Below are 18473 nucleotides of genomic sequence, written 5' to 3'. Positions count from 1 at the left end.
ACTGGTCTTATTTCAATACTTTAAACTTGAACATTATATATCATAGTTTGGAATACGTTATCGTAAATAAAAAGTCCAAGTGAGACTTCTTATATCTCTGCCCAGCTTTGCAAATAAAGCACGCATGGCTCTTATCTGGGGTTTTGCGCATGCGCTTTTAGATTTGACCTGCCCGATTGATTGTCAAATGGATATTTGTGAAAAAATGTTTTTGACAGATTTGTAATCAATTGTGGAGCGGAAAAAAACAACGTGAATATGATAAATCAAACTCAAACCTGACTTCTATTTGAAGCACATTTAACAGCACAGACAAACAAAAGTCTTTATTTATACAAATATTTCTTTATTTAATCATGAAAATAAACTTTCACAGCAAATCTTTCACATGTTTAACAGAAACAAATTTAAGGCAAGAAAATAGTGCATGGACGACTCTCTTTCAGCCCCAAAAGGCACAAATCACACCCATTGAATTCAAAAGTCACAGCCGGGCTTATTTTGGACACTTTAAAAACATTTTTTTTAGATTGCAAAGCTAAAAACAATTTCATAAAAACAATGGCAGCTGAATATTTGAGGTCTGAAGTGAAAACCCCAAGTATAAAACGACAGGGACTCAAATTATTATTTTTTTTTTCAACAGAAACACATGAGATTAAAACTTAAACATCTACTCTTCTAAAAGAATTTGAATAAAAACGTTGCAGTTGACAGTTAAAATAATAGACTTCGTTTGAAACTGACATTCTGTAAATAAACAAGTGTAAAAAAACAGATTAACTCCTGAAATCTACCTGAAGACTATACAATCATTTGTGGTGTGATGGCTCCCTCTTGTGGTCAAACTTCAAGACTGCAGCTGGCTTCTTATTTAAAGTATACATATGATCACACAAAGACATTTTCTGATAAACTCAAAAAGCAAACAGAAATATTTTTTTTAAATGAGCAAAATCTTAAAATTACTTTGTTAAATTTCAAATGAATTGATGTATTCAAATTAAAATCCTGTTGTTTTCAGGCCAAACGAATTTGTAAATAAAATGTGAATTTCCCTCAGGGATTAATAAAATATTTCTGATTCTGATTCTAAAAGTAAACAACAAACAAAAATAGAACACTCTTCTGGTAGCAGGTAGAATTCCATGCGTTCACACTGTACACAAACAATTAAAAAGGCATTTAGTAATGTGTATTGTAAATTCAAATTACCTTATATTCAAAAATATAAGTTATAATCAAACAAAAAGAAATTAATATGAATAACGTTAAACTGGATAGACTAAAAAAAGGTTAAAGAAAACTTTAAATAAATATCAAATGTGCATAGATTATTTTAGGAACAAAATAATAACCATCAAATTTGACAAAATATAAAGAATACGTGAATACATTTAAGAAAAAGCAAGAAAAAAACTTATATTATTTTGTAAAGATCTTAAAATGAGAAAAATAAATTAAATATGATGATGATGATGATGATGATGATGTGGGCGCTCACCTTCAGTGATGTTTCCTGAATGGTGACGCCAGGAAGTATTCGTCTGGCCTCACGATCTTCACACCACCAAAATAATCCAACACCCACACCTGAAAGACAACCAGCAGGGGGCGCTCACATCCTGACCTCTGATTGGCCAACAGCAGTGATGTCGCGACCCTCTCCTAATACTCTGGTGGAATGAATACTATGTAATACTTAGTGCTGGTAATAAGATTAGCAGCAGTACAAGTTTACAGAAATCGTACTTGTACAGTACTTGTACCTGTGTGATGTTGAACTTGTGTTACCGCGCAGTACTTGTACCTGTGTGATGTTGAACTTGTATTACCGCGCAGTACTTGTACCCGTGTGATGTTGAACTTGTGTTACCGCGCAGTACTTGTACCCGTGTGATGGTGAACTTGTTTTACCACGCAGTACTTGTACCTGTGTGATGGTGCACTTGTTTTACCACGCAGTACTTGTACCTGTGTGATGGTGAACTTGTTTTACCACGCAGTACTTGTACCTGTGTGATGGTGAACTTGTGTTACCGCGCAGTACTCGTACCTGTGTGATGTTGAACTTGGCGAAGAACCAGTTGTGGTCGGTGGGCCAGTCGATCATCTCCGGGTGTCGACTGAACAGAGATTTCTTCGCAAAATCTGCCTCAGTGCCGTTTACCTGGCAACAAGAGGAGGGTCATGTGACATGCAGGGGTGGACAGGTGTGTGTCTGCAGGTATATGTACAGGTGTGTGTACCTCCTGCACGGATCCTGACAGGATGATGTGGGCACAAAGAGGACTCTGAGGGTCGAAGCCCTGCTGTTTGCAGTAATCAGTCTGAGCCAGAGACATGGAGAGAGACGCCTGCTGATTCACCTGAAGGAGACACACACACCTGAGAGTGAGGAAGGCCTCAGATTAACACACACCTGAGAGTGAGGAAGGCCTCAGAGTAACACACACCTGAGCATCAATATACATCCCACAATTTACTTTATTTTGTCCCAAAATTATGTATTTTTATGATCTGTCGCAGTATTTTGTCATAAAACATAAAATAGCTGACACAGGTGTGTGACCTTTGACCCTCTGTCACACATAATAACCCTATATTAACTTTCTGTCTCAGTCCACTGTGTTCCGTTATTTCTTATCTGTCTGTCACATGACAGCAGCTCCCACGTGACTTCCACCCAAACTGCTGAGTCAAAGCGGCTGAAACCTGCTGAGTCACGCTGAGCTGATGTAACACATGACTGGAAGAATCAAAACAAAGTCAGTAAAAGTCAGTGGATTAGACTTTCAGCGAGCAGCAGAGGTTCCTACCTGCAGGTCCTGCACGGAGATCTCCATGCGGGTCAGGTACATGTAGGGCACCCCGGAGCTGGAGCCCTCCGGCCCGTCGCTCACCGAGAATACGTTGGAGAACGGCTGACCGGCCACCGGCTGGTGGCTGGAGATGGTGGCCATGGAGGCCCAGTCGCACTTGTGGGCGACGAAGCGGGCGACCCGGGCCACCTGGTCGTGGGGAGGGATCCGGAAATGGCCGCTGCAGGCCGGCCACAGGGCCAGGGAGAGGCCGAGGAGGAGCAGAGAGGCAGGCCGCGGAAGAGCGATCATGGTCGGCTTCAGAGTGCAGCTGAGAGTCGCTGACAGGAGCGGATAAGAACCGGGGGGCGGGGACGCAGACCGGAAATACCTGTGGAGCCGCTTTCACATTAAGAGCGTCAGGAAGCACTTTTCTTACATAAGTTGATTAATTAAATCAAAACTGAATAGGCCGAATTTACTTCCCAAAATAAATGTAGAAATTTGAGGCGTAATAAATTAACGATTCATGCAACTTTTGCAAAGACATAGTGGATTTTTTGAGTTTTAAACAATAAAAACAGGAAGAAGTTTTGATGTGTCAAAATAAAATGACCAACTTTTCAATTTTCAATCGAATGCACACACTCAAACCAAAACTAGAGAGATTATGGGGTTCATTTCTTTAATGAAAATATGAAAAAAAAGCAAATTTTTGTAAACAATCTTGAGTACGAACGAAAACAACAAAACAGTTTTTGTCAACACTCCATGGCCACGTGACTTTCGACCTCGCACGTGTCGCACAGCATCTCCTCGATGGTAAATTGCCCGCGGCAACCGTTGCTGCCACAAAGACAGGTGACGTCGTGCGTGGAGACCACGTGTGTCCCCGTGTTGTAGTTCCAGGTGAGCTCCGAGCCCGCCGCCACCGCCCTGCGGCACGAACATCGAGGTAAACAACAAACATACATCCACGTAAACAACAAACACACATCCAGACACCCACCTGCTGGTGAAGAAGGCGATTACAGGGAACGCTTCGTCGTGCGAGTCGGTGAAAACGTTCTGGATGAAGAGGTTGGGCCTGCAGCTGTGCTGGAGGTCAAAGGTCACAGTGTGCTACTTCATTTAATGACAATAATAAACAAGTTAAAGTCTAAAGAGTGGACAGATATTGTTTATTATTATTTTCTCCCATTTGTTAGTTCACTTATGAATGTGTTTTTATAACATTGTTGTTTACTGCATCATTTGTTTGCACTGAATTTGTTTGTTATTTTGTTTGTACAGTATGTGTGTGAGGGTGGTGGTAATCTTGTTTATTGTGTTTTTTTAGTGTTTCTCCTGTCGTTTCTATTCATTACTTTGTCAGGCTTGTTTACATCACGGTTGTTTATCTTTCATGTTAATCTGTTCACATGCTGTCGTTACATTATTTTTCTTGTGTGGTTGTTTACATTGTATTTGTTTACATCATATGTGCACAGTGTGATTCACTTGTTCATTTCTTTACAATTTGCTTCGGTTGTTTACTCACGTTGATGAAGCGGCTCACGTTTCCTTCTCTGCTGCCGTCGATGTAACAAACGTCTTCCACCTTCATCGGTTGTGTTGGACGCTTCGTCCCGTTCACCGCCGTCGTCATGGCGACTCTCCTGACCAGCGCTGGCGGGCCAACTGACAGACAGCAGCCAGACGATCAGTTCAGATTCAGACATGTTTACCTTGTTGTTCTAGTTGTTGTCTGTGAGCTGCACCTGCCACCAGACGGGGGAGCTCCTGTGCACTTCCCACCAACACCGCCTGCGTAAAGAAATGAATGAACAAAGCTGGTAAATTTAGAAAATAATTAAAAACACATTATCTGGCAAGTTTCTGACCTGAATCTGGTCTTGGTCCTGAGGCGTGTTGGTGGAGTCGCCCTGTCGCTTAATTACGGGCACGTGGAGGGGGGGCGATGTGGGAGGGGGCGTGTTCAGCTGGTTGCTCCGCCCCTCCAGGATGGGTGGAGCCAGCCACTCGGTCACCACCTCCACTTCGTCGTCGGATGGCAAGTCGGCTCGGGTCAGCTTCGGAGGGGGAAGTTCAGTAGGGGTGGGCAGCTGCCGCAGTATCACACCTGGACACGGAAACCAGGACCGGGTCGGACCGGGTCAGACCGGGTTCAACAGAGCGTGTTGAGGCTCGCCCCATTTGTTCTCACCGGCAAAGATGCAGACAAAGGTGCCGGCATCGAGGTCGTCACGGCAACGGACGCCCCATCCACGGTCATCAGTCTGGAAGACCTGCAGACGGACCGTGATCCCCCTCTGGACCACCCGGTTCATACAGCGAGCCCGAACACAACCGCACCACGGGCCACACTCATACAGCCTGGAACACAACAACACAACAACCTGTCACACAGCAGGTACCACCACGACAACACACACACGCACACACGCACACGCACCCTGAAGGGACCGGTTCCCTCAGCCGGTGGTGTCTGTAGTGGTGGCCCCCGGTGGTCATGGCCACGCAGGCGCAGCTCTGTGCGTCACTGCAGCCGTCCGTGCAGTCGCAGCAGGCGTCGAAGAGGGAGGGACCTCTGCTCAGGAAGCAGCCGTGCGGCCAGCGCTCCTTCCTGTAGCGGAAGTCAGGAGGTCGCACGCCAGCTTTGCCCACGCACAGCTCTACTGGGGTCGGCTCCGCCCCCCGACTCAGGTCCTGCTCTGGGACACGGGGGCCGGCCACTGGAGGGGGGTCCAGCTGGACCACCGGGTTAAAAGTGAAGAAGTCCACCTGAGGAGGGGGAAGAATGTGATGTAATATCTTAGATTAATTCAACATCTTTTAATGTTTACCTCAAGTCAAACAACCAATTGATTATTAATGTTGATTTGTAACAACAACGCATAAAACTAATAAAATATAAAAGCACATAAGAAAATGTAAATATGGTTCAAACACGGTACCTGGAGCAGGTCATAGCTCTCTGTGGCCAGCAGGAAGCACATCACCTCGTCATGGTTGCGGAGGCTCTGCCCACACGGTGCCTTATAGATGACGTCACAGCCCTCCAGGTCATACTGCTCGCAGGCTTCGCCCCCTGTGGACGGCGCCGCATTGAGCCGCATGAAGCCGCAGAGCAGCGGCACCTTCAGTGGATTCTGAGCCCAGAACGGAGGCACTGCTTGATGCACGCCGGGTAATCCAGGAACACAAGCCTGCAGGAGTGGGGTGGAGAGGTTACCATGACGACCCCAGTGCACATGTTGGAATTGTGTATGCGTGTGTTAGACCTTGCTGCAGACGTGCTGCTCGTACTGCAGTGGTGCGTCATTGAGAGGAGGCAGCAGCTCCTCCGTGTCAGCAGGAGGCAGCACTGGGCTGCAGGGGGAAGGTTTGGGGGAGGCGGTGGAGAGAAAATCAGCTGGCAGCAACTCATCTGTGGAGAGAAACACACATTGAGAACTACACAACAACAAATCACACAAAGTAAACATTACAGACTGACTGACCTGAGCCGATGACCACCTGCACCACCGAGGGATCCTGGTCCTGGTCCTGGTCCTGGTCCTGGTCCGGGTCCTGGGGGGAGTCTGGAGACGAGCAGTCCAGAGACTCGAGCAGTCTGAAGGCCTGAACAAACTCTGATACACAACAACACACTAAGATCAGCACAAAGTCACCACCACCAATGAGAAGTAGCGGGGGGGGGCTCACCTTTATCCGAGGCCGTATTGGTTTTCAGGACCGTCCTCAGGTGGGTCAGGTAGGTCAGGACCCCGTCAAAAACCTGATCCACATCCTCCTCAGACCAGAAGGTCTTTGCCCTTTCTGACAAACACACACAACAAAGCAGGTTTAACTCAATCAGTCCTGTTATGGATGAGGGGCCTTTTACTGTCTGTGCCCCCGAACCTGAACACCTGAGCTCCGCCCGTGTGCCTGGTGTTACTTTAAAATGCAGACCGGAACAACCCAAACATAAATTCACGTGTTTGAAGGGTTTTACTGCTCCGGGGCTGCTAGAAATAAAACATAGGTGATCCAACCGGAAACGTGAAGCCTGTGTTTAATTACAGGGACTAACTACCTTTAAAACTGGACTCAGGCTGAAAGACTTTGTTTCTTACCAACTTCTGTCGCATCCAAAACTTCCTCCATCAGTCAGCCGTTAACCGCACTGACCAGCTCGTTAAAGCATCAGGTCACCGCACTGACCAGCTCCTTAAACCTGCAGTCTTAACCCAGCAGACACGTCTGGTCCAACAGTTGATTCATTCAGACACGAAGCTAAAGGCTAAATGCTAATTCACTGCATTAACAACTGAAAGCGGCGCTGAGCAACGGATATTATTCACCACGTGAAGTTAAACTTCCAAAGCACCAAATGCACCAGTGGCACTAACATTACGTTAAAAAAAATGATAATAACCGGTCATCAAACGTTTAAATCATCAACTGGACTCCAAACTGATTTTACATTTCGCGTTTGGTTTGTTCCTAACGGCCGCCGTATATTTTGTTTGTGCATGTACGCCCCTGATTATTTCTTGAAGGTTGTTATTTGGAAAGAAATCAAATGTTAGAAAAACGAAACCTATAGTATATAGATTTTGAAAGATCTTCGTTAAAAAAGTTTCACCCGAATGCCAAAATTGACAATTTACACGTTGATTGGGGAATTAGATTTGGTCACGTAACGGCCTGCCTGTGAGTCCATGTACAGGGCAATAAAATCCCCATTGCTTACAAAACGCGCAGCTTTGCCTTTTGAAATGATCCTCGCCGCGTGCCGTATCAGGAGTTGTTACATGTCAACATAAACACGTTTTAACGTGTTTTTTCGGGGGTTTTATAACTTAGAATTAATCGTGAATGAAAGTGTCTTTAGATTCAATCGGAGTCTCACGCGCTCTAAACCCAGGGCCGCGTGTTGAGTTTGCACTTCCGGTCAGTTTTGTAACTGTTATGAAAACATGAGAGAGAGAAAACCGGCACGGTGAGTTAAGAGACAGCAGAGGGGGAACACCTCAACAAGACTCACCTTCAAACAGGTAAGCATCTCCTAAAACTTGCACCGACTCACTGACAAATAACCAACTTTTCAATTATATTGTATTTCTTTCAAACCTGTTAAAAAGTCTGTGGTTACCTTGCATTTTTTCCAATTGACTTGGTGGTTTTCTGGGTCAAATTGGAGCCTCTTGCGGGCAGGTCCTGGCCCATGGTTCTTATGTTTGATAAGAAACTGGTGAATTATGCTCTTGCTTATGGACTTGCTGAAGTTATCAAACAATTAGATGAAATGTGTTTATTCATTAGGCAGTGTGTGTATATACAAAGTGCTTTTACTGTAAAGCATTTTGTGCAACAACTGTTCTTAAAAGTGCTTTATAAAGCTATTATTAGTGTTACTACACATGTGTGGAGTATACTAATGAGGTATTCAAATGATAAGACAAGGTATACTTATGACGAGGTGAAGACTAGTCGGCAAATTTCACATTTCATATCACTTCAACCGAACTTTTGAAGAAGTATGCAATAAGACGCTGACTTTGTCACTGGTGGTTTTTTTCTGTCGCTTATGAAGGTCAAAAGTCAGACAGTCCCTGAGCGGAGATGTGTGCGGCGCGGCGGTCAGTGGGCGAGGCGCTGTGGGGGATGTGCGCGGCAGACTCCATGTCCATGCCGGTGCACTGGTACTATGACATCCAGGACATCAGGAGGGACTTCGGGGGCTGGATCTCCGGGTTCAGGCCACCGGCAGACCGACACCCGTCCAGCATCCTCAGCCTCTCCAACACAGGTACGCCAACAAGCGGAGGCATCTGACCTCTGACCTCAGCAAGACTGTGTGGAGGACGCTGTACCGAGGAGCTCCACTCACCTCGTTGTTGTTGTTGTTGTGTTGCAGCTGGCAGTGGTCGGACCGCGTGGTCGTCTGGAAAGAGACGGGCCGATGTCGTCGGAACCATCATCCTCCATGATAAACTGGACGTGTGGAAGTCCTCTACAGGCACCGTCCATTATCACCATGGTAACCAACACAAACAAGTTGCATCTGTGCCCCAGTTTTGCTCCGCCAATGCTCACTGTGTGTGTGTGTGTGTGTGTGTGTGTGTGTGTGTGTGTGTGTGTGTGTGTGTGTGTGTGTGTGTGTGTGTGTGTGTGTGTGTGTGTGTGTGTGTGTGTGTGTGTGTGTGTGTGTGTGTGTGTAGGTCTGCAGGCGGGTCAGAACACCCTGAACGTGCTCTGCTCTCTCAGAGCCGCCCTCTCTCTGGTCTCGGCTCGTTTCTCTGACGTTTCTCGGCCAGACGCTCGCGCCGCCGTTCTGAGGGACTACGTCCACTTCCTGACCACGCCCGGCTCGCACAATGACACCTATGCAGAGTCGTCCCACCGCTCCTTCTTCGCAGACTGGCAGGACACCCGGCCAACGGAGCCCCAGGAGGTAGAACTGGGACAGCCACGCCCACCAGTAGCTGCCTGATGGCGGTGGTCTGATGTGTCCTCCTGTCCTCCAGGTCCTGGTGTTCGCAGAGAGACGGTCCAAACAGAAGATGAGCTCCTCCTGTCCTGACAGCCAGCTGGACGCCATCGGCTGCCTTCCCACGATCCTCCCCTTTGTCCTGCTGTCTGCGTCAGCCAATGAGGAGCAAGCGGTGAGTTAACAGCATCTCCTGGTGGTGTCTTTATTTATCCATCAAAGTCCCGCCTGGTGAAATCAACCTCCGTCACCCTCAGGTGACGGCCGCGGTGGAGTTTGTGAAGCTCACCCATCCTCACCCTAAAGTGCCCGAGTATGTGTCGCTGTACAGCCGCACGCTGCACGCAGTGGTGGGCGGAGCCAGCGTGCGTGAGCTGGCTGAGCGCGCCCTGAAGACACTGAACGTCTGGGATGTGTGTCAGAGCTACAGCCGAAAGGCCGCCAGGTGAGATGGGACCTCCAGGGTCACGACCCCGAGCAGATGTCTGGTGAGGTTTTAACGAGATGTCCCTGAACGCCTCAGGTTCCCGGAGTCGTCCCAGGAGCGGCTGAGGGTCCACCAGAGCGCCGTTGACTACCTGGGCCTGGCCTGCTACACCAAAGGGGCACTGAGCAGCCTCTTCTACCTCGCACACGAGTTTCACCACGACGTCCGCGGAGGAATCCTCGCCAACACCAACTGTGGAGGTCTGGTTTCAATCTCGACAAACTGTTTACCGTCGCCGGCGGCGACAAGCAGCAGGCTCTGACGTCACATTGTGATACCAAAACATTTTCCACAACAAACGTTGTGTATTGTTGTTTCTCTGTCTCCAGGTGAGAACTGTAACCGAGGTGCGGCCCTGGGGGCCCTGCTGGGGGCCGGGGCCCCCCACCGAGGGGACGACGGCGTCCCGCAGGAGTGGAAGGACGAGTTAAAGGACGCTCAGGAATTTGTCCCCACCATCCTGAAGGAGCTGCAGTGAGGGCAGTGCTGCCCCCGCAGGGCAGGAAGGGAACTACAAGAAAAGAATGATCTGTTTACACTTGTATTATGAAATCGCTTGTTTGTTTTAATTCCTTTTTATGTTTCCTGAGATTATAAAAACTTGTAAATTTGTAAGGGAGAGAGCTGATTAAGTTATCTTTAATACTTCTGAATGTAATTTCTCCTTTAAAATAAACCACTAGCTTCCTGTTGACATGCACATGATTGAGCTGAACTTAATAATAACTTCACAGCCGTTTCATTCTTTAGCTTTCTTATTGTGTTTTTGCCACAGAGAACCTCTGAAACTCAATCTGTTTTTTTTGGTGAAGGAATTATGATTGTTTCTCCTCCACAAATCTGTTAAAACACCCAATCAATAAATAAAGGCTTTGAAATGAGCCGCCTGACAAGTTGCTTGTGCTTTTTGTGACGTCTGAGTTCAGTCGATGTTTCTCTGTTTGCCTCGTCGACCTTTGATCAGAATAAACATGGCGTCCATCAGCAGACAAACGAAGCGTCTTTTCGTCTTCATCCTCGTCCTCGCTCTTCTCCCAGCATGCACCGGGACCTCAGGAGGTGAGTCCTCCTTCTTCTTGAGGTCGTGGTCATCTTCGGCCTGCTGAAGACGCTTCGAGTTCACGCCTCAAAGAATCCCAGCGCCGCGAGCCGAGCTAAAGCGATGATTGAGCTTTTTCTACCGTTTCCCTTTCGGTGAAAACAAACTCCCCACGCTGCGGCTCAGTATGCAGGGGAAACAGTTTGAAAAAAAACCAAACCTGAGTGCAACTCAGTTTGTCATGTTGGGTAAAAGTATTGAGTTACTTGATAATGGAGGTCGTCCATCTGTTTCTCGGTCGCTCTTCCTCCAGGTCTGGGCACCTCAGAACTGAGCCAATCACAATGATATTTGTTTCCTGATAACGTCGGGAAATTTTTAAATCTGGACTTTAAACTGTTGGGAAAATGGTTCCATTGCTGTTTTTTGTTCAGATTTTTTCTCTATTAATTTCTGGAAAACGTAGAAAAAAGGCAATTCTTACAAACAGCATGGCTAAATACAATGCAGCCCCATACCAGCAACAGTGTCACTGTATCGGTCCAACATTTCATACGTAGATGCAAAAAAGTTAGGCTATTCACAAAAGAGAAAAGAAGTAGGGTGGCTGTGGCGGGAAATGAATGGAAGATGCTGATAAGAAACTACAAGGTTGTAAAACTCAATAAAAAAAACGTGAGATATTGAATTTTGGCATTAGCTGGTTGAAGGACATAAAAATGTGACCGAATTCTTAGGGAATGTTTCAGAACCAGATCGGAAGTGTATTGGCTGAAGTCTGTATCGGTTAAAATGATATAAATGGAAGATTGAATTGTGCAATTAATACCGCCCAGTCTTTATTTTATTTTATGTATTTTTTTCCCCCCTCATTTATCTTTTATATTTTTACCTTATTTATTTATTCTTTTTACTTAAGTGTTTGGCCTGGCAGCGGGTGGTTGGGTATGGGGTTGACTTTCAGATGTGATTATGTTTATCTCATATTTCTTTTACAGGTGGAATTTAAAAAAAATAAATAAATGAGCATGTTCGCTGTTGGAACTAAAGGTTTCTGTATTTTCTTTAAAATAATTAAAATCCACTATTTGTTTTCCCATTTGATTACTTTCAAGTATGAAAGAATATTTTTTGGACAAATGAAATTAAAAGATTTTAAACTTTGCATACAAAGTTCAAAAATGTGCTTTTAAACGTGACTCGGATGTGTTTTGCGTCCTCTGTGCGGTCGTAGGGAGCGTTTTCTTGGACAAGCCCGATGCTAACGTGTTCCTGCATCGCAGTCGGCGGGCGAACTTCCTGCTCGAGGAGCTGAAGCAGGGAAACCTGGAGCGGGAGTGTAGGGAGGAGAAGTGTTCGTACGAGGAGGCCAAGGAGATCTTCGCTCAGCCCCAGCAGCTGGTTGGTCAACTCGAAGCCGGCGCCCTCTTGTGGCTACTAACTGTTACTGCTTGTCCTGGTTAACCTCTGTTCTGTGTGTGCAGGAGAACTTCTGGAGGACGTACACAGGTAGAACATGAATCTAACCATTTCGCCGGCTTCTCGCCTCTCATGTCTGACTCTTTCTGCTCGCCATTCGCAGCCATCAATCACTGCCTGTTGTCCCCGTGTAAGAACGGCGCCACCTGCACGCGACATGTCGACAGCTACGTCTGCAAATGTGCGCCTGGTTTCCATGGTTACAACTGCGACAAAGGTACACACCGATCAGCTGGCGAGGCGTCGCAGTGTGCGCTTGTTTCTGAGGAAACTGTGTGTGTGTGTGTCCACAGTGCGGACTACGTCACATGGCTGTCGCTATAGAAACGGGAGGTGCGAACATTTCTGTCAGGAGCTTCCGGATCGTTCTCACGTCTGTTTCTGCGCTCCAGGATACCGACTGGACCGAGACAACGCCACCTGCCTGGCGGCAGGTCGGACAGCGAACGAACGCACGCACGCACGCACACACACGCACGCACACACACACACACACACACACCGTTAAATACATCTGCATTAGATGTCAGCTTCTCTTTGTTAATTTTGAATGAAGAATTTTAAATTCAAATAAGACAAGTTCACATGTTTCATTCAATAAGTACATTAAAAGATTACTAATATGAGATTTTTGTATTGTTTATTAGCTCAAAATACATTAGCATGTTAGCTGTCCAATGCTGCTTCTTTAGAATTGTTTGTTTTATGTTATATTTAAAAGTATGAAAGTATCGTTTGATATAACTGTAAAACTCAGAAATCCATAGAAATAAAAATATGTTGGATTAGCATGTTAGTGTTATTGAACGGATGATTTAACATTGATTGGTCAAGTTTTAAGATGAAGAGCTAAGGTGGATTGAGTACATTGGTATATGAACATCTTAGCTTTCAGAGCTTCTTTATTTTTATTTCAATTTTTAATATTTTTTTAATTTCCATTTCCAGATGACAATGCCTGTGGGAGACCGCAGGTGTATTTTGCCCCAAGGGTAGTTAATGGGCAAATCTGCCCCAAAGGGCACTGCCCATGGCAGGTGGGTCTTTCCGGTCGTCAGTCAGTAGCTGTAGCAGGAGCTCCGGTGTCCTGCGGTCAGTGAATGCAGCACAAGTTCAAGGTGTTTTCGTTGCTTTTAGGCTCTTCTGAAGGAGAACAACATCTTCATCTGCGGCGCCGTCGTGCTTTCTGATCGGTGGATGCTAACCGCCGCTCACTGCGTGCACCTCAAGCCTGCCGCTATCTTCCACGTTACCGTGGGTACGACATGCAGCGCCGCCGCCACTTTTGACTTCAACTCGTAAAAACGATGCCAAGTTTCATTCATTTCTTTCTTTCATCTGTCCCAACTCTTTACTTTGTCGTCGAGCGGCAGAGCCGCCGTCTCTTTCTGATGCAACAGGAGAACTTTTTAACCAACTTGTTGGTCACTCAGTAACTATGGTAACGGGTGAGGAAGGTAAAGTCTTTGTCCGTCTGTGCAGGCGAACACGACCTGAACGAGGATGAGCGGACAGAGCAGCGCCGCCGCGTCCTCCGGGTGGTGATCCACGACAACTACAACCACTCCACCTCGGACAGCGACCTGGCGCTGCTGCAGCTTCACCGCCCAGTAAAGCTGGGCCGCTACGTGGTGCCCGTCTGCCTGCCCGCCCGAAACTCCACCTTCAGCCGCACGCTGGCCACGGTTCGTCACGCCACGGTGTCGGGCTGGGGCCGTCTGGCGCAGCACGGCCTGCCGTCCAGTGTGCTGCAGCGCCTGGTGCTGCCCCGCGTCCCGCTGCAGGAGTGCCGCCGTCACACCCGCCTCAACATCACCCGCAACATGATGTGCGCCGGGCTGCGGGGCGGTGGCCGCGATGCCTGCGAGGGCGACAGCGGCGGCCCGCTGGTGACCCGCTACAGGAAGACGTGGTTCCTGACGGGCGTGGTGAGCTGGGGCAAAGGCTGTGCCAAGGAGAACATGTACGGCATCTATGCCAAGGTCAGCAACTTCCTGGACTGGATCCAGAACGTCACGGGAACCGGCTGAACTCGTCCCCGAGATGTGAGGTCATCAGCGTGTCGCCGTCTGATGAAACGCAGACGTTCAGGAACTGAACAAAGTCTTTATTTAACCAATGAAAGTGACGGTGAACCAGCAGGAGGCTAACGCTAACACGTGCTAACTCGTCCGTTAAGAAAATGTGAAGATTTCAGTGTAAAACATAATAAACAAGAATAAATAAAGACCTGTTGCAGTATGTTTGTTTGTTCACAATAAAGTTTTCATAAAGAAAACGGAATAAATCCAACAAACCAAGTATGATTAGTAGGGATTATCTTTAATCTAGGAAGGGTCCAGAAAAAACCTGCGTGAAGTTTGCCGAAATGTACCTGACGACTCTCAGACTTCTCTAGTCTGAAGAGACAAAGGATGAACTCTTTGGCATGATTGCCAGGCAGTTTGGAAGATATCAGGCGCCGCTCATCACCAGGCCTGTACCGTCCCTACAGTGAAGCATGGTGGTGGCAGCATCATGCTGTGGGGATGTTTTGCAGTGGCAGGAACTGGGAGACGAGTCAGCATGGTGGCAAGGAAGAACCGAGAATTCCTGGTTGAAAAACTGCTCGAGAACTATGTTGACCTCAGGAGAGAGCTCAAAGTGGAATGGATCAGAGAGCTAAAACTTTTCTGCGTACAAATATAAAATTCTTTCAGAAAAATGTCTTGAATTTTTGGGGATTATAAATAAGGAATAGATGGAAAAATTTGAGTCTTTCAGTAAAAGCCAAAAACAGGATGGAAGAGGAAGCTTGGACCATATTTGGTGTGTGACGTCATTGTGGTCATTTCGAGTCATGAGACCGGAGGGACGAACTTTGGTCCTTCAGACTGAAGCCGAGCGGCGGCTCCATGAAACCACGACGATGAAGCTCAGAGTCTTCCTCCTCTTCCTCTTCCTCGTCTTCGGCCTGCAGGGTGGCCGGCCGGCGTCCGGTGAGTTGCAAGTCCACACGCGCCTTATCCACGACAAACTGCCTCACCTGCAGCTCCAACTATGACCTCACGAGGGCGCCACCAGTGCCGGCACAGGCTTTTACTGCACAACTCTTAGTTTGCAACCAAAGTGATTTTAAAAAAACAAAACAACAAGAACGGGATGAAAGTTTTTGTAAAATAGAATAATAAAAATATCAACAATAGTCATCTGAAAGTGCTTTTAACTTTATCAAACAAGAACGTTAAGTTATCTAAAGTGTTTGCGGTAATATAGAAATCTGTGTAAAAACTGTAGTTCGAGCCCAGCTGCAGGTGGTGCTGCATCAGCCATGGGCTCAGGATGTGTGGCGGTCTGACGGGGTCTGTGGTCCCCCTCACAGTGTTCCTGGACCCGGACCGAGCCCACCGGGTCCTGGTCCGGACCCGCAGGTTTAACTCTGGCTGGCTGGAGGAGCTGCAGATGGGGGACCTGAAGCGGGAGTGTTTGGAAGAGCGCTGCTCCTACGAGGAGGCGCGGGAGGTGTTCGAGCATACCGAGCTAACGGTGCTACGACGGCACAACACACACAACAAGCACACCGAGCTAATGACGCCGCAGCAGCACACACATTCACTACGTACACAAAGACACACGGCGTCTCACCGTCGTTCACTAACTGTTTCCGTCTCCTCAGGACGAGTTCTGGAAAAACTACAACAGTGAGCATCCCTCATTCCTTTAAATCAATTTGTGTGACATGTTGCAACATGTCGACTGATCTGTGTGTGCGTTCTTTTTTGCGTCAGTTCCAGAAAGCTGTAAATCAAACCCGTGTCAGAACGGTGGCAGCTGCTCGCCTCAGATGGCGTCCTACACCTGCCTCTGTCTGCCGCCATACAGCGGGGTCAACTGTGAGCTCGGTGAGGAAGACTACGTCTGTGACTGACTAACGTCACGAGTCAAATTTAACGTAGTTCAGGAGTGGGGTGTTTGTTTATATGTCTGTCTGAGCATGTGTCTTTGCATTTATGTAAATAACTGTTTGTTTGTTTGTTTGTTTGAGAGCTGCGGGCGGAGTCGGAGAGCTGCCTCCTGGAGAACGGAGGCTGTCAACATTTCTGCGAGGAAGATGTGGACGGACGAAGGCTGAGCTGTTCATGCGCAGACGGTTACGACGTTCACGCCGACGGACGCAGCTGCGTCGCTAAAGGTGAAATGAAAGAATCGATTCTTTCATGGTTTTTGATGTTTGACTGTTGGAGAAGAAAAGAACAAAGTCAGTGGCTTTTTGTTTTTTTTTTGTAAGAAAGTGTACAAATGTGAGGCTAAACTTTGGATTTTTACATCCGTTTTAGGATTCAGGTTTAAGAGGTTGAAAGTTTTCTGTCTTGACGAGAAAGGATTTGTAGTTTTTCAGGAAAACTTTGAGACGCGTTGTGATTTCTCTCCTGGCAGAGGCCATCGCGTGCGGGATGGTTCCCGTCCTGCACGGCGAGAAGAAGGACGAGCTCCTGCGGATCGTCGGAGGGACGGAGTGTCCCAAAGGTGAATGCCCCTGGCAGGTAGGCCGGGGGTAAAAGGGGCAGCTGGGGTGTATCATTAACCTGCTGGGCTGTTTGCTGGCGGCGACACTGAAAGATGACCTGAAGCGACAATGTGTGCTGTGAAGGTGCTGCTGGTGTACAAAGGAAAAGGATTCTGTGGCGGGATGATCTACAAACCCTCCTGGATCCTGACGGCGTCGCACTGCCTCGAAAACATCGAATCGCAATACCTCAAAGTTGTTGCAGGTACAACATGAAACTCATCCGGAGTGACAACAAATGCAATTAAACATAGCAGGAAAAGTAAAAAAACACCACAAAAATAAAAAAAAAATAAAACATTTTAAGAACTGAGAGAAAAACTGCAAAAATTGTTGGGAAAATAAAGGAAAAATAGAAAACCACCTTCACATCTCGTCAGTTTTTTGGTTTTTGAAGCCTGAGTACAGCGTCTCTGGTCACCATTGAAACATGGACCTTGGTTCTAAGCAGAGAGTGCCCTCTAGTGGCCAGAGTGAATATGTTTGCACTTTAAACTCACGGCGCGGATCAGTCGTAACTAAAATGTTGAACGTTTTCCCCCTCAGGCGAACACAACACGGAGGTAAACGAGGGCACCGAGCAGCTGCTGCAGGTTGATCACTTCATCATGCACGAGGCGTACGACAAAAACACCGCCGACAACGACATCGCCCTACTGCGGCTCGCCTCGCCCATCGTCTACACGCCATACGCAGTCCCAGTCTGCCTGCCCACTCGCCCGATGGCCGACCGCGAGCTGTGGGCGGTGCGGCTGCACACGGTGAGCGGGTGGGGTCGGCGCAGCGAGAACGGGCCCACCTCCATCCTGCTGCGGCGCTTGAAGGTGCCGCGTATCCGCACGCAGGACTGTGTGGAGCAGAGCGGCGTGGCCGTCACCAGTAACATGTTCTGCGCCGGATACATCGAGGGCCGCGAGGACTCGTGTAAAGGGGACAGCGGCGGGCCACTGGTGACCATGTACAAGGGGACGGCGTTCCTGCTGGGCGTGGTCAGCTGGGGGCGGGGCTGCGCCCGGCCAGGCAACTACGGTATCTACACCCGAGTGTCCAACTACCTGGAGTGGATCCACAATCACACCGCCTCGCCAGAGCCGCTGCAAAACGCCACACAGCCTCACATCAACGTCACTTCTTACTGAGGGCTTTTATTCTAAAATCCTAAATGTGAAAATAAAAGCTTTTATTTAAAAGAGCAGTCTGTCAGATTTATGTTTGAGCTCAAATAAAAACATTGTCATGCCACTGTCTGAGAAACAGGATCAAGTCACTGTGCAAATCAATGAACACACTGCTGCCACCAGGTGTACGAACATGGTATTACACATTGCTACATACTTCCCATGCAAACGGACAGAAAGTTATAACTTCTTGTTCAATAGAAATTTAAATCTTCACACATTTTTCACTAATTTCAACTGTGAAAATCTCAAATTTGCAGAGATAATTATTGTTCTTTCCAGCATTAATAACCTAACCTTATAATACCACTGCGTACCACCAGGTGGAGTAAGGTCGCTCTGCAGTCTGACTGAAGACAGCGGCTCATTGTTGCCACTCAGTGTACAAATCGGGTATTACATCAGATTCAAGACATTCAAGAAAATATTTTATAATAGCATATTATAAAAGGAAAATTTAAA

At 47.3% G+C, this 18473-nt stretch overlaps 4 protein-coding genes across 4 annotated transcripts; 2 read left to right on the top strand and 2 right to left on the bottom strand.

The window, feature by feature from the left end:
* Positions 1-258: 258 nt before the first annotated feature.
* On the bottom strand, positions 259-3158 carry creg1 (cellular repressor of E1A-stimulated genes 1). The gene is made up of 5 exons (XM_080493358.1): positions 2820-3158; positions 2250-2369; positions 2057-2170; positions 1505-1593; positions 259-1159 (listed from the first exon to the last, which is right to left on the bottom strand). The coding sequence occupies exons 1-4, from the start codon at positions 3111-3113 to the stop codon at positions 1507-1509; spliced, it is 615 nt and encodes a 204-aa protein (XP_080349484.1). The 5' UTR covers positions 3114-3158; the 3' UTR covers positions 259-1159; positions 1505-1506.
* Positions 3159-3452: 294 nt separating this feature from the next.
* Positions 3453-7308, bottom strand: setdb2 (SET domain bifurcated histone lysine methyltransferase 2). The gene is made up of 12 exons (XM_080493354.1): positions 6923-7308; positions 6510-6623; positions 6305-6436; positions 6086-6231; positions 5759-6010; positions 5257-5585; positions 5008-5177; positions 4685-4923; positions 4562-4607; positions 4342-4481; positions 3811-3899; positions 3453-3737 (listed from the first exon to the last, which is right to left on the bottom strand). Exons 1-12 carry the CDS (start codon positions 6951-6953, stop codon positions 3563-3565), a joined length of 1863 nt encoding a protein of 620 aa, XP_080349480.1. The 5' UTR covers positions 6954-7308; the 3' UTR covers positions 3453-3562.
* Positions 7309-7586: 278 nt separating this feature from the next.
* On the top strand, positions 7587-10759 carry LOC308127765 (uncharacterized protein). Its single transcript, XM_080493070.1, has 8 exons — positions 7587-7846; positions 8386-8601; positions 8710-8832; positions 9014-9246; positions 9320-9457; positions 9540-9727; positions 9806-9969; positions 10099-10759. The coding sequence occupies exons 2-8, from the start codon at positions 8415-8417 to the stop codon at positions 10245-10247; spliced, it is 1182 nt and encodes a 393-aa protein (XP_080349196.1). The 5' UTR covers positions 7587-7846; positions 8386-8414; the 3' UTR covers positions 10248-10759.
* LOC308127582 (uncharacterized protein) lies at positions 10699-18025 on the top strand (the record flags this gene model as incomplete). Its single annotated transcript, XM_080492714.1, has 16 exons — positions 10699-10828; positions 12043-12209; positions 12293-12317; positions 12391-12504; positions 12581-12721; positions 13236-13324; positions 13425-13545; positions 13770-14299; positions 15160-15265; positions 15649-15812; positions 15943-15967; positions 16055-16168; positions 16312-16458; positions 16704-16810; positions 16918-17038; positions 17380-18025. The coding sequence occupies 16 exons, from the start codon at positions 10699-10701 to the stop codon at positions 17970-17972; spliced, it is 2694 nt and encodes an 897-aa protein (XP_080348840.1). The 3' UTR covers positions 17973-18025.
* Between the last annotated feature and the right edge of the window lie 448 nt (positions 18026-18473).

The sequence above is a fragment of the Lipophrys pholis genome (genome assembly GCF_963383615.2).
Source record: "Lipophrys pholis genome assembly, chromosome: 23".
Lineage (NCBI taxonomy): Eukaryota > Metazoa > Chordata > Actinopteri > Blenniiformes > Blenniidae > Lipophrys > Lipophrys pholis.
Note: the sequence above shows the minus strand (reverse complement) of the source record. Positions and strands in the feature narration are given on the sequence as shown.